This window comes from Pleurodeles waltl, chromosome 7 (assembly GCF_031143425.1).
Source record: "Pleurodeles waltl isolate 20211129_DDA chromosome 7, aPleWal1.hap1.20221129, whole genome shotgun sequence".
In the NCBI taxonomy this organism is placed as follows: Eukaryota; Metazoa; Chordata; class Amphibia; order Caudata; family Salamandridae; genus Pleurodeles; species Pleurodeles waltl.
Window position 1 is genome coordinate 1,287,771,224 of NC_090446.1, and position 24,563 is coordinate 1,287,795,786.

The window sequence follows — 24,563 nt, forward strand, 5'->3', positions numbered from 1 at the left end:
AAGGTCCACATGGTGTATGACATCACTTCCGCTATCCCTGGCATTTTGGTGAATTGAGATCTGTATTCTCTGGTTGGAAGTTTGGGCACACGAACAATTGGCAACTTCTTGAGAATAGTTCTGTCTCTCTTTGGTTTGTACTTTACTTTGGACCTGTCTATTTAAAGCCTAGGGTAGTGACACATTCCTTCGTAGCTAGGGCTGCAAAGCTCCAAAGGTTATCTGGAGGCATCAAAGCTGAAAAGAAGGGGCTCAGCCTCCAATGCATCACCATTCTGTAGAAGTAACGGCTCTCGGCCTCAATTGTGAGTAAAAAATCGGCTCACACGCTCGCCCATGCGGTGTTGTTTTTGATGCGAACCAGGTACTTTGTGTAACATCAACGCATCCATTGTATTCTATGGAGTAAGACTCTTTTTAATTTAAGAATTCATATTTTTACTTGTGTATGCTGGATTTTTGTTGTTTTGGTCTTGTTTGATTTCAATAAATATTGACTATTTTTCTAAACTGGTGTGTGTCCATTATGTAGTGTTTTCACTGTATTATTGTGTGTGTTCGTACAAATACTTTACACATTGCCTTTGAGATAAGCCTGACTGCTTGTGCCAAGCTACCAAGGGTGTGAGCAGGGGTTATCCTAAGTGAGTATCTCCCTTGCCCTGACTAGTGCGAGTGTCTCTGCTTGGACAGAGTGCAAACTGGCATGGACAGAGTGCAAACTGGCTACCAACCAGAGGTTCCATTTGTAACAGGACCAGTTGGAATTTATGAGTAAACTAGCAGGAAAATTTTACATAAACCCTACCCTTCTGATAGAACCTGCTCATGGAGCACTTTAACTCTCACTAGTGCAGGCCCTGGTAGAAAAGTAGGAACAAACATAGGGGAGTAAAGGAAGGCACGACTGTTAAAGGATGTCATAAGCTCTTAACTAGCAGAGAAGGATACTTCAGAATATTACACAGTGTCAATAATTGAATACCTAAATACAGGATATGCATTCACTTACCAGTTGGTCAGGCTGTGACGAACTCCCTGGAATACTAGGACACTTCCTGCAAATTGAGCATCAATGGAGAACACTAGAACCCTAAATAGTAATGTAAACGTCTCCACCATATGAAGTGCCGCAAAAACTATTCCTCTGTCAGCTCAGACTTGTACTTTGGTTGTACACACTTCCAGCTTAAGCCGCCTTGACTACTATGTCTCTCTTTTCTTGGACTCAGGCACTGGCCAGTTTTCTGGAGGATTCGGATATCAGCAGCAAATCTTGCTCTTCAGAGTCCATTAGATCTGGATGCTCTGCAGTGGCTCCCAGTATCCATGCATATCATATCGGAATCACTTTATCCCGTTTCACACCTTCCAGCAATATGGCCCTCCATTTGCAGCAGAACTTCAGCAAATATGTTCCCACGAGTATCTTCCTTCCATTTCCTTGTAGTGCCCAGCTTTAAGTGCTGTGGAATTGCTTGTCCTTTGTTCTCTGTCAGGGCTGCAATATTAATATATTAAAAGGAGCTGTCTTCACATTTGCACCTTTGCAACCAGATCTTGCCTTCCAGAAAAAGCCTGAAAACTTGGCTTGATTCTCTGTAGGCTAGGGCTGGCTCATACCTTGGTTTTTGCTAGTGTTTTATCATCACTTAGACACCTTTTAGGTAACCAAGTGCTTTAAAGAAACCTATTTGCATTAGATTACAAATAAGTTTGTTAAACACATATATGTGGTTGTAGCTTTTAACTAAATAGACTGTGGTATACTTGATTGATCAATCGGGTTGTGTGTAAGAATATCAAATCAAATCAAATCAAATCATTAGCATTTATAAAGTGCGCTACTCACCCGTGCGGGTCTCAAGGCGCTAGGGACAAAGGGGGTGGTTATCGCTGCTCGAACAGCCAGGTCTTTAGGAGTCTCCGGAAAGCGGAGTGGTCCTGGGTGGTCCTGAGGCTGGTGGGGAGGGAGTTCCAGGTCTTGGCCGCCAGGAAGGAGAAAGATCTCCCACCCGCCGTGGAGCGTCGGATGCGAGGGACGGCGGCGAGTGCGAGGCCAGAGGAGCGGAGGGGGCGGGTGGGGACGTAGAAGTTGAGCCGTCTGTTGAGGTATTCCGGTCCCTTGTCGTGGAGGGCTTTGTGTGCGTGGGTGAGAAGTCGGAAGGTGATCCTTTTGCTGACTGGGAGCCAATGCAGGTGTCTCAGGTGTGCGGAGATGTGGCTGTTGCGGGGTACGTCGAGGATGAGGCGGGCTAAGGCGTTTTGAATGCGTTGCAGGCGATTTTGGAGTTTGGCGGTGGTCCCAGCGTAGAGGGTGTTGCCGTAGTCCAGGCGGCTCGTGACGAGGGCGTGGGTCACGGTTTTTCTGGTGTCGGCGGGGATCCAGCGGAAGATCTTGCGGAGCATGCGGAGGGTGAGGAAGCAGGCGGAGGACACGGCGTTGACTTGCTTGGTCATGGTGAGAAGGGGGTCCAAGATGAAGCCGAGGTTGCGGGCGTGGTCTGCGGGGGTCGGTGCGGTGCCGAGGGCCGTGGGCCACCAGGAGTCGGCCCAGGCGGACGGGGTGTTGCCGAGGATGAGGACTTCAGTTTTTTCAGAGTTCAGCTTTAGGCGGCTGAGCCTCATCCAATCTGCGACGTCCTTCATACCCTCTTGTAGGTTGGTCTTGGCGCTGGCGGGGTCCTTGGTGAGGGAGAGTATAAGTTGGGTGTCGTCGGCGTAGGAGGTGATGATGATGTCGTGCTTGCGTACGATGTTAGCGAGGGGGCTCATGTAGACATTGAAGAGTGTCGGGCTGAGTGATGAGCCTTGAGGTACGCCGCAGATGATCTCAGTGGGTTCTGAGCGAAACGGAGGGAGGTAGACTCTTTGGGAGCGGCTTACGAGGAAGGAGGCGATCCAGTCCAGGGCCTGGTCTTGGATCCCGGTGGAGCGGAGGCGGGTGATTAGGGTGCGGTGACAGACGGTGTCAAAGGCAGCCGAGAGGTCGAGAAGAATGAGGGCGACTGTTTCACCGTTGTCCATCAGGGTTCTGATGTCGTCTGTGACTGAGATGAGGGCGGTTTCTGTGCTGTGGTTGGTTCGGAATCCGGTCTGTGAGGGGTCGAGCAGGTTGTTGTCTTCCAGGAAGGTGGTCAGCTGTTTGTTGACGGTCTTCTCTATTACTTTGGCTGGGAAAGGCAGAAGGGAGATGGGGCGGAAGTTTTTCAGGTCGCTCGGGTCAGCCGTAGGTTTCTTTAGTAGGGCATTGACTTCGGCGTGTTCCCAGCATTCGGGGAAGGTAGCAGAAGAAAAAAAAGAGTTGATGACGGTCTGGAGGTGCGGGGCGATGATGTTGTCGGCTTTGTTAAAGATGAAGTGCGGGCAGGGGTCCGAAGGGGCGTCGGAGTGGATAGAGTTCATGATGGATTTGGTTTCTTCCGTGCTGATGTGGGTCCAGTTGTTGAGGGTGATGGTCGGGGATGTGGGTTCGGTGGTGTTAGGTTGGGTCTGGTGTCCGAAGCTGTCGTGGAGGTCGCTGATCTTGCGATGGAAGTAAGTGGCGAGGGATTCGCATAGATCCTGTGAGGGCGTGATGGCGTTGGCGTTGGCGCTGGGGTTGGAGAACTCCTTGACGATGCTGAAGAGTTCTCTGCTGTTGTGGCTGTTTTTGTCCAGTCTGTCGGTGAAAAAATTCCTTTTGGCAGTGCGGATCAGGTGGTGGTGTTTGCGGGTAGCGTTCTTGAGGGCGGTCATGTTGTCAGCGGTGCGGTCCTTGCGCCAGGCTTTCTCAAGTGCGCGACAAGTTTTCTTTGATTCTTTGAGGGTGTCAGAGAACCAGAGGGGTTTCTTGGTGTTGTTCTGTCGCTGCGAGCGTTTGAGGGGAGCAAGGTTGTCTGCGCAGTTGGAGATCCAGTTTGTGAGGTTGAGGGCTGCGACGTTGGGATCGGTGGTGAGGGTGGGTTGGTTGGCGGCGAGTGCGGCGAAGAGTTGCTCTTCAGGGATCTTGTTCCACTGTCGCGAGGGATGGGTTGAGTGCGGAGGTGGCGGGTCTCGCGTCGGAATGTGAAGTGGACGCAGCTGTGGTCGGTCCAATGAAGGGCGGAGGCGTGGCTGAAGAAGACGTGTTTGCTGGCAGAGAAGATAGGGTCGAGTGTGTGTCCGGCGATGTGGGTGGCAGTGTTCACCAGTTGTTTGAGGCCGAGGTTGGCGAGGTTGTCGAGCAGGGTGGTGGTGTTGGGGTCGTTGTTTTGTTCCAGATGGAAGTTGAGGTCGCCTAGGAGGATGTAGTCCGGTGAGGCGAGGGCGTGCGGGGAGATGAAGTCGGCGATGGTGTCGCTGAAAGGGGCGCGGGGTCCGGGAGGACGGTAGACGAGGGATCCTCTGAGGGTGGTCCTCGGGTCGGTGCGAATCTGAAAATGCAGGTGTTCAGCGGCATGAGCTTGGAAGCAGGTGTTGGGGTGAGCTTGGAAGCAGGTGTTGGAGCGTCCTGGGTTGAGGGCATGGAGGGTGGTGGGGTCATAGCGGATCATCGGGGCTTGGGAGAGCTGGGGACCAGGGGTCATGGCGCTGGGCGCGGGCCAGGCACGGACGGGCGCAGACGGGCTTGCCTCTGGCGCGCCAGTGCCGCAGTCGCGCAGCGGCCGCCATATGAGGTAGGAGGGGGGGGAGGGGTCAGCTGGGGGCGAATGGGAGCTGGGGGGCGGGGGCGTGCAGGAGGTCGCGGCGGGAAAGCGCGAGGGAGGGGGGGGACAGGTAGAGTGAGAAGAGCTGGGGGAGTGGGGTTTAAGGGTGGAGGGGGGAGAGTGTTAGGAGGTTTAGGAGATTAGGGAGAAAGATAGGTGTAGGGTTGTGAAGATAGGGGAGGGGGGGTTGTAGAGGTGGGTGAGGGTGAGAGGTAGAGTGAGGGGATAGGAAGATAGGTAATAGAGGGGGTGGCGGGAGGGGGGGAGAGATAGAGAAATAGGTAGAGAGAAAAGGTAGATAGAGAAATCGATAGATAGGGAAAAGATAGAGAGATAGGAAGATAGGAAGATAGGAGGAGGTGGAGAGTGAGGGAGTTGGATAGTGGGATCGAGAGATGGAGAGATAGGTAGATAGGAGGAGTGAGGGAGGTAGAAAGTGAACGGGTTAGATAGGGGAGATAGAGGGGGGGATGCGAGTGGGGGAGGGGGATGAGGCAGGAGCAGGAGGGCAGGCGCGGGGAGAAGAGGACGGAGGAGGCAGAAGAGCCGAAGGCAGAAGACAAGAAGACAAGAAGAAAAGAAGAACAGAAGAGCAGAAGACCGGAAGGACTGAAGACCGGAAGAGCAGAAGACCGGAAGAGCAGAAGACACACAGAAGAACGCAGAAGAACACAGAAGAACAGAGAGGAGTACAGAAGAACAGAGAAGAATACAGAAGAACACAGAGGAAGACAGAAGAACACAGAGGAAGACAGAAGAACAGAGAAGAATACAGAAGAACACAGAGGAAGACAGAAGAAGACAGAGGAAGACAGAAGAACAGAGAAGAATACAGAAGAACACAGAGGGAGACAGAAGAACACCGAGGAAGACAGAAAAACACAGAGGAAGACAGAAGAAGACAGAGGAAGACAGAAGAAGACAGAGGAAGACAGAAGAAGACAGAGGAACACAGAAGAACACAGAAGAACACGGAGGGAGATACAAAAAACGAAGAAACAGGGTGCAGAATACCACAGCAGAAGATGAGGAAGAAGAGAAGAGGAGAGAAGACGGGGAGAAGAGGAGTACAGAAGAAGAATACAGACGAGGAGCGAGGAGGAAGAACAGAGAAGAAGGAAAGAGGAAAAGAAGCAGGAGCAGGAGAGAGAGTGAGTAGCGCGGGGCAGAACGAGGGGCTGGGAGGTGGGGGGTACTTACTGTGGGGTGGGTCTCAGGAACTCAGGAACCTGGAGGAGCTGCAGCGGCAGGGGGAGCGACCTACCCTTGGGTCAAGGGTCGCTACCACTGTCGCGCAGCGGCCGCCATATGAGGTAGGAGGGGGGGGAGGGGTCAGCTGGGGGCGAATGGGAGCTGGGGGGCGGGGGCGTGCAGGAGGTCGCGGCGGGAAAGCGCGAGGGAGGGTGGCGACAGGTAGAGTGAGAAGAGCTGGGGGAGGTGGGTTTAAGGGTGGAGGGGGGAGAGTGTTAGGAGGTTTAGGAGATTAGGGAGAAAGATAGGTGTAGGGTTGTGAAGATAGGGGGGGGGTTGTAGAGGTGGGTGAGGGTGAGAGGTAGAGTGAGAGGATAGGAAGATAGGTAATAGAGGGGGTGGCGAGAGGGGGGGAGAGATAGAGAAATAGGTAGAGAGAAAAGGTAGATAGAGAAATCGATAGATAGGGAAAAAGATAGAGAGATAGGAAGATAGGAAGAAAGGAGGAGGTGGAGAGTGAGGGAGTTGGATAGTGGGATAGAGAGATGGAGAGATAGGTAGATAGGAGGAGTGAGGGAGGTAGAAAGTGAACGGGTTAGATAGGGGAGATAGAGGGGGGGATGCGAGTGGGGGAGGGGGATGAGGCAGGAGCAGGAGGGCAGGCGCGGGGAGAAGAGGACGGAGGAGGCAGAAGAGCCGAAGGCAGAAGACAAGAAGACAAGAAGAAAAGAAGAACAGAAGAGCAGAAGACCGGAAGGACTGAAGACCGGAAGAGCAGAAGACCGGAAGAGCAGAAGACACACAGAAGAACGCAGAAGAACACAGAAGAACAGAGAGGAGTACAGAAGAACAGAGAAGAATACAGAAGAACACAGAGGAAGACAGAAGAACACAGAGGAAGACAGAAGAACAGAGAAGAATACAGAAGAACACAGAGGAAGACAGAAGAAGACAGAGGAAGACAGAAGAACAGAGAAGAATACAGAAGAACACAGAGGGAGACAGAAGAACACCGAGGAAGACAGAAAAACACAGAGGAAGACAGAAGAAGACAGAGGAAGACAGAAGAAGACAGAGGAACACAGAAGAAGACAGAGGAACACAGAAGAACACAGAGGGAGATACAAAAAACGAAGAAACAGGGTGCAGAATACCACAGCAGAAGATGAGGAAGAAGAGAAGAGGAGAGAAGACGGGGAGAAGAGGAGTACAGAAGAAGAATACAGACGAGGAGCGAGGAGGAAGAACAGAGAAGAAGGAAAGAGGAAAAGAAGCAGGAGCAGGAGAGAGGGTGAGTAGCGCGGGGCAGAATGAGGGGCTGGGAGGTGGGGGGTACTTACTGTGGGGTGGGTCTCAGGAACTCAGGAACCTGGAGGAGCTGCAGCGGCAGGGGGACCGACCTACCCTTGGGTCAAGGGTCGCTACCACTGTCGCGCAGCGGCCGCCATATGAGGTAGGAGGGGGGGGAGGGGTCAGCTGGGGGCGAATGGGAGCTGGGAGCGGGGGCGTGCAGGTGGTCGCGGCGGGAAAGCGCGAGGGAGGGGGGGACAGGTAGAGTGAGAAGAGCTGGGGGAGGGGGGTTTAAGGGTGGAGGGGGGAGAGTGTTAGGAGGTTTAGGAGATTAGGGAGAAAGATAGGTGTAGGGTTGTGAAGATAGGGGAGGGGGGTTGTAGAGGTGGGTGAGGGTGAGAGGTAGAGTGAGGGGATAGGAAGATAGGTAATAGAGGGGGTGGCGGGAGGGGGGGAGAGATAGAGAAATAGGTAGAGAGAAAAGGTAGATAGAGAAATCGATAGGGAAAAAGATAGAGAGATAGGAAGATAGGAAGATAGGAGGAGGTGGAGAGTGATGGAGTTGGATAGTGGGATAGAGAGATGGAGAGATAGGTAGATAGGAGGAGTGAGGGAGGTAGAAAGTGAACGGGTTAGATAGGGGAGATAGAGGGGGGGATGCGAGTGGGGGAGGGGGATGAGGCAGGAGCAGGAGGGCAGGCGCGGGGAGAAGAGGACGGAGGAGGCAGAAGAGCCGAAGGCAGAAGACAAGAAGACAAGAAGAAAAGAAGAACAGAAGAGCAGAAGACCGGAAGGACTGAAGACCGGAAGAGCAGAAGACCGGAAGAGCAGAAGACACACAGAAGAACGCAGAAGAACACAGAAGAACAGAGAGGAGTACAGAAGAACAGAGAAGAATACAGAAGAACACAGAGGAAGACAGAAGAACACAGAGGAAGACAGAAGAACAGAGAAGAATACAGAAGAACACAGAGGAAGACAGAAGAAGACAGAGGAAGACAGAAGAACAGAGAAGAATACAGAAGAACATAGAGGGAGACAGAAGAACACCGAGGAAGACAGAAAAACACAGAGGAAGACAGAAGAAGACAGAGGAAGACAGAAGAAGACAGAGGAAGACAGAAGAAGACAGAGGAACACATAAGAACACAGAAGAACACGGAGGGAGATACAAAAAACGAAGAAACAGGGTGCAGAATACCACAGCAGAAGATGAGGAAGAAGAGAAGAGGAGAGAAGACGGGGAGAAGAGGAGTACAGAAGAAGAATACAGACGAGGAGCGAGGAGGAAGAACAGAGAAGAAGGAAAGAGGAAAAGAAGCAGGAGCAGGAGAGAGGGTGAGTAGCGCGGGGCAGAACGAGGGGCTGGGAGGTGGGGGGTACTTACTGTGGGGTGGGTCTCAGGAACCTGGAGGAGCTGCAGCGGCAGGGGGAGCGACCTACCCTTGGGTCAATATCTAGCGCAAAATCATTGTTCTAAAAAAGTATCACAGCGAAAGTATCGGCTACCAAAATATATTGAAGGGAATTATAAATAGGTAAGAATAGCTTTAATATTTGTATGTCACTATCTGCATACTTTGAAGATATATACATCTACAAGATAGATATATGCTGTGTTAAGTATAATAAACCTGTAGTCAGGATTGTGTTGATCAGGTATATGTTTGGGCAACCTAGAGGTTCTCTATATAGCACATGAAGCACATTTTTTTTCAGTACTATGGATGGTTATTTAACCATTCTACATCCGGTTAGAAGGCTTGCTGACCTACTTGTCATGCATACGTCTGCCCACCTTTCTCCAGCCATGCTAATAAGTGTTCAATAGTGTCGCCCGTTCAACATAATCCTTTTTTGTCTAGCCGGATTCACCATCACTTTTTTACTGGCACTCATGCATATTCTTCAATACGCCAATCTTCTACAACCTCAACAAGCTCTGTTGACCACCTTGCAGTACTACCCCCTTTATCTCTACAATAAAGCCTACCATCTTACTTGAATTAGAACAAACCACAAGAGACTGAACTATTGTTGCCTACGCAAAGGGGTTGGCCGCTCACCAGTCTCTCATCAAGTAGGTAATCTAACATGAGATTGTGGTATATTGAAGTATGCTGTTATGTTGATTGAACTTTGAGACACACCTATTGAACCCAGGAATATTCTGGTGAAACTTCCCATTTACGCCTCTTAACTATAATGAAAGTAAGTACGTAGTCACAGAATGTCCTTGATTACAGTATGTTTGGACTTAAAAGGTGGCCTTGGAAATTCCCACCTCAGAGTTCAGACTACCTACGAGTTAGTGGTCAGGTACCAGAGTAATGATGCTTAAATATGTTCTAAAAAAATGATGGCTAAATATCGCTGGCAAAAATATTGACCCTTCACAATCAATAATAGAAAATCTATACCCAACGGAGAAATTTGTTGTTAAACAATATTTAAGTCTCAATATGTATTTTAGATATCATTATTAACAATATTACGACACACAACCAAATGATTTGTGAAATTGTTAACGGAAAAAGTTACTGTCGCCACTCACCACAGTTATGCCCCACCTCAATGAGTATCCTTCAGAATGTGTATGTATGTAATGAACACTTGTTTGGAACTACAAGATGGTAAATAGGTATCTCTCCAAAATGTATTGAGGGGCAGATTTAATAACCCCTAGCGCTTCCTTCCGCCACATTACCATCATTTTTATTACACTAACTTGGCCCAACAAGGCCAAAATCACAGTGCCAAATTTACAAAGTGGGGCAATGCATGCATTGCACCACTTTGCAACCCTTTGTGCTACATTATGTGTGCACCAGGCATAATGTATGCAAAGGGGGCATTCCCCCGTTAGGGGTGCCAAAAGAAATGGCACAAAGAAGTCTATGAGATTTCTTTGCATCATTTTTTGGGCACTTTAAAAGGAGACCCTATATGTTGTGCACTTCAGACCCTACAAGAAATGTGCAGCTTTTTACCGTACTCTTGTATTTGCAATGACAGTGGTATTTTCATTTATTTTGTTTTGGCTCACTGATCCATCTTGGGTGTGTATACTAATTAACTTCTTGGGGTCAGAGAACATTAGAACATTTCACCAGCATCAGAGACGGGGAGGACGTTACATGCAATGTCTTTGAATAAACTATGGTGTACTTTGGGGAAAACAATCGTGCTAAGGAAATACCTCTTTATTGAAATTAAGTGGCGTACAAGTACAATAATGCCGTGCAGGGGGGTGGGGGCTACTTCATGGTTCACATGAATTAGAAGAAACACAACGAAAGACAGAGGCTATCGGTTCACATTTCAGTTGTGCTGGTTAATTTAGATTAATTAAATAATGTATGGAGTGGAAAACGCCGAAATGAATATGGAAATTGATTCACGCGGTGGTAATTTGTGAAGTTTTTCAATGTGCAGAAAGTGGGGCAGCGCCAGGGAAAACAGAGGAATGGAGAGAGAATCCAGAAAATGTAATCAATGCTGAGGGTTAGGAGCAGAAGCCACAATTAGAAAGAGAAAGTTTATACTCTCATTAGAAGATGGTTGGGTGTCACAATTTCACTATCAGAATATAGACCTGCAACTACTCAATTTCAATTCTCGCTTTATTGTCAAAGAAATAATATATATATAAAGAGAGAAATATACATTTAGGATTCACAACTCTACATGTACTTACTTGGCTAATACAGTTGTAGTAGATATTGTAGAGTTGCTATTGTTGCAGGTCCATATTTTATTTTGACCACAACATTGTCATCCCCACCCTAAATACACTGAATACACTGATAAAAGAGCTGAGAGAGAGACAATGTAGTCACTGAAGAGGAGGTGGAGGACCAATAAGAGGATAAGGAGGACCAAAAATATAACACGGAGGACCAGTAAGAGGAGATGGGAGGACCAATAAGAATAGATGGTGGACCAGTAAGAGGAGATGAAGGACCAGTAAAATGAGTTGGAGGACCAATAAGAAGAGATGGAGGACCAGCAAGAGGAGATGGAGGACCAGTGAGAGGATGTGAAGAAAAGTGACAAATTGCGGCGATTGTGACAGTGAAGCACGTTGTCCTTTCTAGTGCTGCCAAAGGTGGAGGTGAACTGTTTTGTGGGTCTGTCGAGGCTTGCAACCTTATTCCCAATTGCATGTTAGGTTGAAGTTTGTGGAGAGATCCTGCCATAAGAGGCAAACTCAAAGCTTATAATAGTAGTAGAACTGTGGTGGATTCGTGTTTTTGGGTTGCTTATAATGTCTGGTTATAGGGCTCCAACAGGGAAGTTTTTTTGTTTTTTAGGGAGATCTACATGCACTAGGTCAGTGGACAGAGTTTACACAGACAATGGTAACTTGCTCATAAGTGAGATGTAAATAGGATAAGAACCAAATTTGGTATGAGAAAACTGGGAAGCAGAGTTCATGGGGGGGTCATATGTTGAATGATTGGGAGAGGAAAGGGTAGTGATGGTTGTAAAGGTGTAGTACTGGGGGAATATGGAGATAAAGTGAATGGCCCCTGGAAGACTCATGTCCTTAATGTTGTTGATCCTTCTTTGGTTGCTGGTCAACCCATCTGGTAAACATCTAGTGACTGAAGGTTCAATGCAAACGCAGCAGATGCTGTGAATCATCTACTAACAGAGTCATTTTATTCACAGAAGAAATCTTTGTCAATAAAGGAGAATCAGGGGTTCCACGACTGGCTTGTGGATGTCACCCTGTAACTGCTCCACTGTGCTGATTTTTGTCTAAAATAGAGCAGGATAGAAAAGCAGCAGCACGGTCGGCATCAAGGGTAGATTGTTAAAGAGAGTTTTGTGCAATGCTGCCACTATTTTGTGAAGTTACTTACAAACTGAGTACCCTGCTCAACATGTGCTGGAAACATCTAATGTCACCGTATATTCCGGGACAGGATCAGGACCGTAGAGTTCATGGCTGAGAAGAGTAAACTCTTCCACCAATTGGAGCAGAAGAGATGGCGCAAGGAGAGGACTCCAGCTCCTGGTGGGAATGAACAATGAAACAGTGGTGTGGGTCCTATAATGTCAGGTGCAAGCAGATAAAGATTGGCTTTGGGTAATGGGGGCTTGAGGGAGCAAGAGAGTGTTGCTAAATGTACCCTCAATGCTGCTGCCTTTTACGTTGTTTGTTTCTCAAAATGTGTTAAATTTATGATGGCACGTTTTTTTCCTAGAACTATTTATTTCTGCCCTCTTCTGCCCTTCTTTAAAGAGGGGAGTTGTGTTACACCTAAATGAGGATCAAACAAGTATTGGAATGGGACGTGTGGGTGTTTGATTAGCTAGCTGCCTCGCAAGGCCAACCTGGCAAGCTGATTTGGATTGTGGAGAGTAAAACTTTTCTGAAAGTTCTCTTTGAGCACGGCATTCTTCACCTGATAGACAGGAGCACTTGTAGCTCTGGAAGGTGTTCTTTTCGGTCTTTGCTTTCTCTTCTTCATTGTTCCCAATTGTTTTTGTCTCTCTTCTGTGCGATCTAAAGCGGCAACTGAAAACTTACTCCTGAGAAATTACCAACGTCCGTACAGTTGGCGGGGGTGCTAGGTACATCAGACACAAAATATCTACTATGAAGAGATTGCACTCTTTACTACGATTTCAGAATTGAACCGGAGTGCGATTAAATACAGAAGAGTAGCGAGAGAAGCTGCTACTGGACACAGAGTACATTTTTTTTTTTAAAGTTACAATGCCAAATTTCAAATTTGTTCATGAATGTGTTTATATGAAGCACTTAATATAAGCATTCTTTTTTATCCAGTAGGGGAGGCTGTTCTAACCCCAGAATGCTTAGGGAGATGCCTATTACGAATCTGAGTCTTCAGTTGTATATTTTTGTAGACATTGACCAAACACGTGAACGATAAGCAGAGAGCTGTCCTACCTTCCACAGGGTGCAGGGTCCGGGGGCTCCTTGAAGCCGGTGTCTGGTGCATCACCCTGGTAGTGGATTGGAAAGAGACCTCCAATAATAATATCCCCATCGCGAGAGTAGACGTCGGGAGTTAAGCTAAGATCCATGCATGGCCAGCCCTGCACAAAGGAGCCTCTGAGAATGAGCACACATAGACAGCCGGCTGCAACTGCAAGGGTTATCTTACACTTTCTAAACTGAAGAACCATCACAATCAACACCACCATCATCATGCCTCCAAGTCTATAGTGATGCTAAAATTCCAAAAGTGTTATATCCCATGAAAGCACTTTATGTGATGAGAATATTTACATTTAAGGTCAAGTTCCCTGGCATTCACAATAACCATTCATAACGTATAACTTTGGGGAACAGCTGTAAGAACATTCTCTTCAGGCCATATCTATTATATATTTATATGTATTTTTCCTGTGGAAATAAATATAATTAGAAATAATTTTGCTATAAAAACATACCTCACAAACTCCAAAAACTCTCTCTGGATAGCGTGTTTTGCAGTACAGTCCTTTTACAATGGAGAATAACAGAGTCGAAAATGTTTCTGAAGAACAATATTCAATTTCTGTTTCCCTCTGCTTGAAGGTCATCTCTCCCAATAAAATCACCTGGTTTAGAAGTATTCATATTGTTATTGTTAACTGGCACATGTATAGCACTCAGTGTGCCAATGAAGTACAAAACCTCATGAGAAACACATCATTTGACAATCTCTCTACATAAAGCTTCATTCGTCCTCTACAATCATCTTCTTAAATAAGACCATTGCCTGAAAATACCCTTTTTGCAAAGATATTTGTTGGGTACCACAACACATCCCCACAGGATACTATTTCTTAGAATGATACTTTAGTTCAACGCGAGGCATGGATTCTCGTTTCTACTGAAAAATTGACAAATTCTGATTGAGCTCTCAATGGTTGTTGAAAATTGTTGTTGACCTAAGGTGAAGACTGTGATTCCTATGAGCAGATCTAGGTGGAAATCCTACACACCTGTGTGTCAAAGAAGCATCATTAAAAAGAACCACGTTTCAGTCCTCCACATCTAAATAGTGCAGTCCTTTAGGGCTTTCCTGCAGTCACATTTTCATATCCTTAATCAAATTAATGAGTTCAGCATTCACTCTACACTCAGTAAGATGCTCACCCTACCTTGACGCTGGCCTGAAATTTCACACCTTTTACGAAGCTCATTCCACAGACAGACGTACATGCAGGAACTTATCTCACACACTATACTGTTTCCCTACTCTTGGTCATCATTTGATGTCTATGTATCATTTGGCTGGCATAAAACTCTGTGGTCATGGAATGATAGGAATAATGGTTGCTGCACTGCCAACCTCAGAGAATGAAATGGTTTGTTTGATGCGGTATATATAGAGCTGCATCTTTTCCTTCTCTCTCTTTGCAGCAGGCAGCACATTGTCATTTCAACAATTATTTGAAAATTACTTTGAGACTGTTGATTTCTCATAAGAAGTTAATGGTAACTAGGGAGCCTTTGCATAGAGAGGCAGTGGTCATGATATGCCAGCACAGCGGGTTAGTCTTCTAATGCATTCCTCCCAGTGCTCTCAGTCACCAGGTGGGTTCTTATTCTACAAGGGCATTTCTGATGTGACATCTGCTGTCACAAGAGAAGTAGGTATGAGGTCCCTATAGAGCAGTAATCGCTCAGCTCTAGTAAATGCTGTGAGAGCAACCACGGATCAGTAGGGCAATCAATCACTGAAGCACCAGCTGATTTAATCAAAAGAGAATATGTGTTTTAGCTGAATTTGCTCAAATATTATCTAAAGTAATACAAAATGACTTCTCCTTTATTGGACACCAATTTAAAGTTGGATGTACCACAATTATGTTGAAAAAACAATTTCATTATTTATCATCAACGCACAAAGCCACTTGCCAATGCTTGTGCCGTAAGATCCCGCATCTACTATATTTACTCTTTCTTAAGTATATAAGGTCATATGGCTAGGAAAACAGGGCCAGATGTAGGTAAGTTTTCGTTTGCGACTTGCAATTTGCGAGTCATAGCGACTCGCAAATTGCAACTCGCAAACGTGCATGCAGAAAGGTGTCTCAGACACCTTCTGCGACTCGCTATGGGGTCACAAAGACCCACCTCATGAATATTAATGAGGTGGGTCGCAATTTGGGGCCCCATAGCGAGTCTAGGCACTCACAGGGATGGTGGCCTGCTGGAGACAGCAGACCACCATGTCCGTGACTGCTTTTTGAATAAAGCAGTTTTTTTTTTCTTTTTGCAGCCCGTTTTCCTTAAAGGAAAACGAGCTGCAGAAAGAAAAAAATCCGAAACCATTTGGTTTCAGTTTTTTCAGCGTAGGCAGTGGTCCATAGAACATCTGCCTGCTCTGAAAAAATATTTTTAATGGCATTCACAAAGGGGAAGGGGTCCCATGGGGACCCCTTCCCTTTTGCAAATGAGTTACTATACACTTCAAGTGGATGGTAACTGCGAGTTGGTTTGCGACCGCATTCGCGGTCCCAAAGCAACTCTACATGACGATGCGGTCGCAAATAGGAAGGGAACACCCCTTCCTATTCGCGAGTTGCATCCCCAAATTGCGAGTCGGTACAGACTCGCAATTTGGGGATGGGCATCGCGTTTGGCCTTTTGCGCCTTGCAAACTTTGTTTTTTACCGTTTGCGAGGCGCAAAAGGCTTGCCACATCTAGCCCACAGTTAGTTCTGTATTTTTTGTTAATTATTTATTTAGTTATTGCTAGACCTGACAGCCTTAGGGTGATCACCCCTAACTTTTTGCCTGCCTCCCACCACTTTTTGGATACAGTTTTCGCTGGTTTTTAGACTCTGCGCACTTTACCACTGCTAACCAGTGCTACAGTGCAAATGCTCTCTCCCTTTAAACATGGTAACATTGGATCATACCCAATTAGACTATTTAATTTACTTATAAATCCCTAGTAGAGTGCACTATGTTTGCCCAGGGCCTGTAGATTAAACGCTACTAGTGGGCCTGTAGCACTGATTGTGCCACCCAGTTAAGTAGCCCCTTAACCTTGTCTCAGGCCTGCCATTGCAAGGCCCGTGTGTGCAGTTTCACTGCTAATTCGACTTGGCATTTAAAAGTACTTAGCAACATCACAAAACAAAATAAAATGAGTGACGGAGTGTTGAAACTTTTCAAACACTCACCCCCAGTCACAGATCTGGGTTTAATATATTGTTATTTTGCTCGCCACATCACCCCGGTTTGGACCCAGCCATATGCAAATCAGTCTTGACCCTGTTCCCCATGGGAACAGTCCAGCCTGAGCTGCTAGGCCAGGTTCTCCCTGGACAGGAAACAAGCATCCTAGGACCAGTTTAAACCCAAACTGGTCCAAACTGGGGTGGCGTGGTGAGCAAAAAACGATGGATTAAACCCAGATCTGTGACTGGGGGTGAGTGTTTGCATTCTTCAGCCCTCCGTCCCTCATCCTTTTGTGTTGCATTTAAAAGTACTCGCCAAACCTAAAACTCCCCTTTTTCTACATATAAGACACCCCTAAGATATGCCCTAGGTAACCCAGAGGTCAGGTTGGTGTGTAGGCAAAAGGCAGGGCATGTACCTATGTAGTTTACATGTCCTGATAGTGTAAAACTCCTAAATTCGTTTTTACACTGCTGTGGGGCCTGCTCCCTTCATAGGCTAACATTGGGGCTGCCCTCATACATTGCTTGAGTGGTAGTTGCTGATCTGAAAGTAGGAAGGTCATATTAAGTATGTCCAGAATGGTGATACAAAATCCTGCTGACTGGTGAAGTTGGATTTAATATTACTATTTTAGAAATGCCACTTTTAGAAAGTGAGCATTTCTCTGCACTTAAATCTTTCTGTGCCTTACAACCTACATCTGGATTGGTTAAGTTGACAGCTCCTTGTGCATTCACTCAGACACACCCCAAACACAGGATACTCACTTGCATACATCTGCATTTTGAATGGGTCTTCCTGGACTGGGAGGGTGGAGGGCCTGCTCTCACACAAAGGACTCCCACACCCCTACTGGGTGTCAATATCAGGACAGTGCACGCTCTACAGGCGACTAAAGTGCAAAAACCCAGTCTTTATGCAAAGGCATAATTCATGCATTATGTTTATATGCAGTTTGTTAACCATTTGCATTGCAGATTTTAACCTTGAAAACCACTGTTAATGATGTTAATACCTGTACATTTTCAAGATATTACTGCAGGCTTACCAAGTGTTTCAGGGTGTGGTCTCTTTCTAGGACCTTCTAGAAGCTTTCCCTGCCCCATGACTGGGTTTGGTCTGTGGGCTGGGCTTGACTCTATATAAGGGAGTCAGCCGAGTTCCACATGCTCACTATTCAGAGGTCCAGGTGCAGAGCAGCAGCAACTTCCTCAGCTCCGGTCCCAGAGGCCTACAATGATACTTCCAAGTCTGCCCTCATTATATTGACTATCCTTTAGCAGGGCAGTCAGGCGGAGGTCGGGCCGATCCCCGACCCCTGTTTTCAAAGACATTCGAGTTTTTGGGCCTAGTTGTGAAACTCCTTGTGTGTGTGACTGTGTTTTCATGACATTTACATATTCTTGTTTGAATCGGCAAGGTGCGTGATTCAATTCTGAGATATGATTCTTGACATTCAGATCGGCAACAGGGTGCGCAATAATTTTGTGATATTTGCATTGTGTATTTTGAATCAGCAAGGTGCGCGATTCATTTCCTGGCATTAAACTTTGACATTCAGATCGGCAACAGTGTGCGCAATCATTTCATGATATTTGCATTGTGTATTTTGAATCGGCAAGGTGCGCGATTCATTTCCTGGCATTTAACTTTGACATTTAAATTGGCAACAGTGTGTGCGATCATTTCATGATATTTGCATTGTGCATTTCGAATCAGCAAGGTGCGCAATTCATTTCCTGACATAAAAGCTCTTGACATTCAGATTGGCAGTGTGCGCGATCCTTTCATGACATTAGCATTGTGAAACTTTGAATCAGCAGCAAGGTGCGCAATTCTTTTCTGCAGTAAACTCTTGATTTTCAGATCGGCTGTGCGTGCGATCTTTTCATGGTATTGAATACTTTGGTGTGCAGTGTTTGTTGAGGTGCACACATTTATCCTGCGCTTTTGGTTTTCTCGAAACGCTCAATTCAAAGTGTGGCATTCTTTGTGCTAATTAAGCTCCTAGTACATTTCCTGTTGTTTTTTCATGGAATGTTCATATAGCCTTTGTCCTCCTGTAAAAATGCAATGTTTATCCTAAACTATTTTGAAGAAGGTTCTTGTATTCTAGACAGTATATGATATTCCCTGAAAAGCTCAGATGAAACATTGAATTAACTCATTCTTGATCCAGGTACCTAGATTTCTTGAGGCCTAGTTATAGTCATGTCCTAAGTTATCCATGATTACAGTACAAGAATTCTTAGAACCATAGTCTATTGAAAGTCAATGTGATTATATCTTGACATTGTGTTGTTTAACCTCTTGCTTCCTACAGGTTTCCTTCCCAGCTGTTCCCTACTTAATCCCCTTTTCCCCCACTTGGACTCTCAGGCTCTGTGGTGTATCTATTGGAGTTTTGGAGCTGTCTGGTGGTGGACATGTTGGGAACATGCGCAGGCCCCAAGGATCTGGTCTGCCCCTAACAGCACACGCTTGACCTTGAAGGTCGACTCTTTTCTGCCACAGAGAGATTTTAAGTGCTTATGCACATGCTTGTAGTTCTTCAGATAGAGGCACGGTTTGCATTTGATTAGTCTTGTGAACAAACCAGTGCAGCAATGTATTACAGTAGCTGTGATTTTGCAAGCACTGTAATGGTTGAATTATAGTACTGCAGTAGAGGAAGTAACTTCTGCAGCATGCTTGGTTAAGGCTCATTCATCTAAGACTTTTAGAGATGAATGTTAACTGTGTTTCAAACCTGATGCCCAAGATGTTCGGTCTTAGGTGTTAGAATTGCTTATCAACCAGAGGCTTGGGCCATTTGCTTTAACATTATCTTGCTTTACTGACCAAATTAAAAACCATTCACTACCAAGCCTGAAATCTCATCTCTACAACACAAATTACTAACTACATGCTTTCTATCAGTGAGTCCTAAACTAGAAGCTAAGGGCCAGATATATGAATCTGGCCCATTGCGATTCGGTAACTGCGATTTTTAAGAAATCGCAATTACCGACTCGCAAAGGGCCATGTATCACATTTGCGATTTGGTAATTGCGATTTCTTAAAAATCGCAAATGCAATTACCAAATCGCAAATTGCGATACTGGCCCCATTTGCATTTCCTAAATTGCGATTTCTGAACCAGAAATCGCAATTTGGGAAATGCAAAAGGCCAGGGTGCTGGGGGCCTAAGGCCCCCTCTCCTGCACCCCCAACATTTTTTTTTTACCATGTAAAGTACACACATGCCAAAAGGGCATGTGTACTTTACATCTGAAATTTAAAAATGCAGTTTTACTGCATTTTTAAATTTTGCACCAGGTTACCACCTGGTTGCAGACAATGGTATTTTGCATGTGCAAAATACCATTCTGCGAAAAATTGCCATTTGCAATTTTTTGCAGAATTGCCTTGCGACCTGGATTTTGCAAATCGCAAATTGCGATTCGCAAAATCCAGGTCGCAACGCCGAAAATCGCAATTTTTTCGATTTTTATTTTGTGGTCTGCGAATACCTTTGATGCATTGCAGACCACGATTTTGCACTCGCAAACGGCCGATTTCGCCGTTTGCGAGTGCAAAATATTTTGATACATCTGGCCCTAAATCTCTAAGCATTCATGCACTGCATCAAAACCACCCGACGCCCACTAATATAATTTTCTGCCTACAAGGTCAAAGCCATTAATAGCTTCTTCATCAAATAAATCAACAAAACAGGTTATCTCTTAGGAAGAGGATTTCATCCACTCTTCAATCATGACATTTATTTCTGGAGCATGCCCACAGACCCTTAACACAGTAAATGTCATCCTTATTCAGTGCATTGTATGTTCTCTAAAGCTCTGAAAAATGAGCAGATCCCACCGTACAAAAACAACTAGACTTGACCCGGATGGCCACAACTACTAATGCCATATCAAATATTGACTCTGTCTTGGCACGATAACCAAAAGAATAGTTTCAATCCAGTTGTACAAAAAAATAAAGAACCATAAGCAAGAAGTAACACCAAGAACAACTTGAAGTAGTCCCACAATAGTAAACAACCATCCAGTAAGTCCAGTAGGTACGTGAGTCCAGTATTGTTAGAAATGGGGTCTCCAGTTGGCAGTCAGTTTGCACTCTGTCCAAGCAGGGACACTCACTCTAGTCAGGGCAATGGAGATACACACTCAAGATAACCCCTGATCATCCCCTTGGGAGCTTGGTACAAGCAGTCAGGCTTATCTCAGATACAATGTGTATAGTATTTGTATCGACACACACAGTAAACAATGAAAACACTACCAAATTGACACCAAACCAGTTTAGAAAAATAGGTAATACTTATCTAAATCAAACAAGACCAAAATGACAAAAATCCAACATACGCAAGTCAAGATATGAATTTTCGAGGTAAAAAAAATCTTACTCCATAGAAAACAATGGAAACATTGATTTTACACAAAGGCCCTGGGTTGTGTCAAAAATAGAGCCACACGGGCGAGCGTACATCGGAAAAGTCAGCGATGCAAGTGAAGCCATGTGTCGTCCCTTCTCGGGTCCGGTAGGCGATGTGTCATTTTTCTCCCTCACAAGAGAGAGATGCCACGATTTCCAGACAGGGAACCTGGGATCCACGTAAGTTCACAATAACTTTGAGGCCCAGTCGCGATGAGTGAGAAATCCGGTTGCATGGTGTTGGAAAATCACACTGCGTGGGGTTTGCATCAAGAGGGTTTCTCCAACCACGATGCGTCAATCTCCCAGCCGCGACGCAGGTGGAGTTTCGATTCTAGCCGCGAACTTGGGTGGAGCGTCGTTTTTCAGCCGCATTGAAGGTGGTGTGTCGAAAATATCCCTCCACGGTGTTCTGTGCATGGATTTCAGTCCTTGTTCTGCCAACTTCACCTTTCAAGGGTCCAGGGACTGGATAGAGCACAGCTTGACAGGGCAGGGGCCTCAGCAGAGAGTCCAGATGCTGGCAGAGGAAGTCTTTGATAGCCCTGAGACTTCGAAACAAGGTGCAAGCTCAGTCCAAGCTTTTGGAGATTCTTCTCAAGCAGGAATGCACAACAAAGTCCAGTCTTTATCCCCCTCCACAGGCAGAAGCAGCAACTATAGAATAGTCCAATAAAGCACCACTGTCAAGGCAGGGGCAGCACTTGTCCTCAGCTTTTCTCCTTGGCAGAGGTTCCTCTTGAATACAGAAGTGATCTTGAAGAAATCTAAAGTCTGAAGTTTTTGGTTCACTACTTATACCCCTTTCTGCTTTTGAAGTAGGCAAACTTCAAAGGAAAGTCTCTGTTGTTCACAAGATCCTGCCTTGCCCAGCCAGGCCTCGGACAAACAACAAGGGATTGGAGACTACATTGTGTGAGGGCTGGCACAGTCTATTCAGGTGTAAGTGACCACTCCTCCCTCCACTCTAGCTCAGATGGCCCATCAGTATATGCAGGCCAACCTCCAGCTCCTTTTGTGTCACTGTCTATAGGGGATTCACAAACAGCCCAACTGTCAGTTTGACCCAGACAGGAAACACACAACCAGGCAGAGTCACAGAATAGTTTATGCAGGAAAATGCCCACTTTCTAAAAGTGGCATTTTCAAACTGACAATTTAAAAAACAACTTTACTAAAAGACTCCACATTTAGATCTGCTCCCAAAGAGAAACTACACTTAAAATATATTTAAAGGCAACCCGATGTTAACCTGTGAGAGAGATAGGCCTTGCAACAATGAAAATCAAATTTGGCAGTATTTCACAGTTAGGACATATAAAAACATCAGTACATGGCCCACCATTAACTTACACTGCACCCTGAGCATAGGGCTTCCTAGGGCCTACATTAGGGGTGCCTCACATGCATAAAAAGGGAAGGTTTTGTTGCTGGTCTCTAGAATGCAAGGGATGGAGATGAGGAACAGAAGTGCAGGAGGAGATGAGGAATGGAAGCAGAACCCCCGAAGCAAGACCACGGACGCAGCTGGCACAGTCCGTGCACCAGTGCTGTGTGCACAGGTGTTGCTGCGTGTTGTGGCATCTTGCGAGACCGAGGACCAGAGCCGGACTGTCAGCCCTGCCCACCCCAGTCCATGCCCGGACCCATTACTCCAGGTATTGTGTACTAGCCTGGCCAGCTTCGTCCCAGCTACCGGCCTCTCCTCAGCGCTAGTCACTGCTGGGCGCTCACCTCCTCCCCCCTCCCCACAGTGGCGTCCTCAGCGCCGGGCAGGATGTGCTGCCGACCTCCACCCTGCTGTTTGAGCAGCAGGAGGCCCCAGGGGACCACATGGGGGGGTTCAAGGGGGTCACTGCCGCCCGTCACTCTGCTTCTTCTACCTGCCTTGCCCTGCCTTGTCAGGTCTTCCGTAGCAGCAGGGAGGGGCTACCAGCAGAAACACTGTAGCTACACTGCAGCAGTATTGTTGATTAACCAGGGTTACCGGACTCACAAGACCTTGCTGATTCCCAGGGTTCTTGAGCACACCCCTGTCCTGGAACAACTGGGTTGGTTCATAGAATCCCCCCCTCCAGCGTCACCCAGCATCTCCCTTTTGCCTTTCGCTGAAACCCACACCAGAACCTTCCCATCATATGTCCCTGCACAGTGCTCAGACCCCAGGTTGGCTAGGGTTGGCAGCTGGACTAGCTGGGGCAGGAGGCAGAAGGGTGTTCTTTGAGTGAGAACTTGCCCAGTTGGTTAGTTGCCCTTTGATCCTCCAAAACTCAGAACCCTTGGAATACTTAGAACTCTCTGGAACACTCTCAACACACGGAATATTCAGAGCACCTCCAGGAACAACTTTGACCTTACTGACTGCCCTTCTGACTGCCTCTGTTAACCTTGAAAACTGTGACTAGTCACTCTGAGCATGGACTGGAGCTCTTTCAGCAGATCTCACAAGCCAGGTGGCTGCAGTAGGTGAATGTAGTGACTGTAGGCAGTCACTGCGAAAGGTGTGCCCATGGCCATTGCAGAAGCGGCCCGGCTAGGCTGGGTGCGGCTTGTCGGGGCCTGGTGAGCCTCACTTGCCTCAGCCACTAGCCTACCCCCCACACTCCTACTACCACCTACCCAATATTGACTGAAGTTGGTCAGGAGTGGTTGGGCAGTGCTGTGCCTTAGAGACTTTCACAGCACCATGCACCTCCATCAGGTGAATTAAATGGAACAGGCCCAGAAACTAAATAGGTCCAACAATACAAACCACAAGACCTACAAGAAAGCACAAAAAAAGCAACATAGGGAAGGAATTATGCAGTCAGGAAAAACAAGAAAATGTCCTCCCAACAAAATTGCAGCAGAAAAGCGGAAGAGGAGACCCCAAGAATCAGCGAACCACTCCAAAACTCAGGCAGCCCCTCCGCTCCTCGAGATAGAAGCGGACAAGGAAGAAGTGAGCCTCAGTGCCACTGACAACTCAGAACAAGCAAAACAATGCTGTATTGCTGATTTCCAGCCAAACATTTACACAAAGTTCCTCTTCTTGAAAAACACCAGATCAGCCATTTTACTCAAGTGATAGCAATATTTAGGGGCTGCAGTCATTGCTACAACCTTCAATTTCTTCTACCCACCTGACAGGTAGTTTCCCCTGACAAAATCTTACCACAATGGAAGACGTTTTAGGACAAAGTCAAACTACAACTACAAACAAATTCCTACCATCTGGGAATGAGCAGATTATTCAAGCAGAGCTCCATGCATCACTTTGGCAGGACACAGAGGCCCAGGTGTTTGACCCCCTCCAACAAAATAAGAACCTCCGTAATGCCTCAGCCCTTAGTGAACCTGTAATGGTACTGACCAACTTTATCTTGCAAGCAAGTCCAATGATCTGTGCAAACCAAGCTCACAATTCGTCAGTGCTCTCAGTGAGACCAAAGGCAGTGGAAGTTTCCACAGCAGAGGACGAAGAGATACTATCATGCCTAGGCACGCAAGATTAGGAGGATATGCTGACTCCATACTCTCAAGACTTCTCTTCACCTCACAGGGTTACTCTTGGCAAAGAACTCTGCTCAACAATTTATAACAACGTCAAGGGCATCAAAGCGAGCCCAATCATAAGTGTCACAACACCAACAGGAATTGACACAAATGTTAACTCTATGGAATATAGGGTAAGTACAAAAGAATTTGCGACTTGCAAATTGCGAGTCCTTCCGACTCACAAATTGCATCTTGCAAACTGGTATGCAGAAAGGTGTCTCAGACACCTTCTGCGACTCTCTATGGGGTCTCAAAGACCCACCTCATTAATATTTATG

The 24,563-nt window shown here is 46.5% G+C and overlaps 1 protein-coding gene across 1 annotated transcript in view; it reads right to left on the minus strand.

The window, feature by feature from the left end:
* Nucleotides 1-24,563, minus strand: part of LOC138247040 (extracellular calcium-sensing receptor-like) — a 118,202-nt gene that overhangs the window by 47,178 nt on the left and 46,461 nt on the right. The window contains exon 3 of the mRNA XM_069201790.1: nucleotides 1,369-1,501. Coding sequence (XP_069057891.1) covers nucleotides 1,369-1,501 — 133 coding nt within the window. The remainder of the gene's footprint in view (nucleotides 1-1,368; nucleotides 1,502-24,563) is intronic.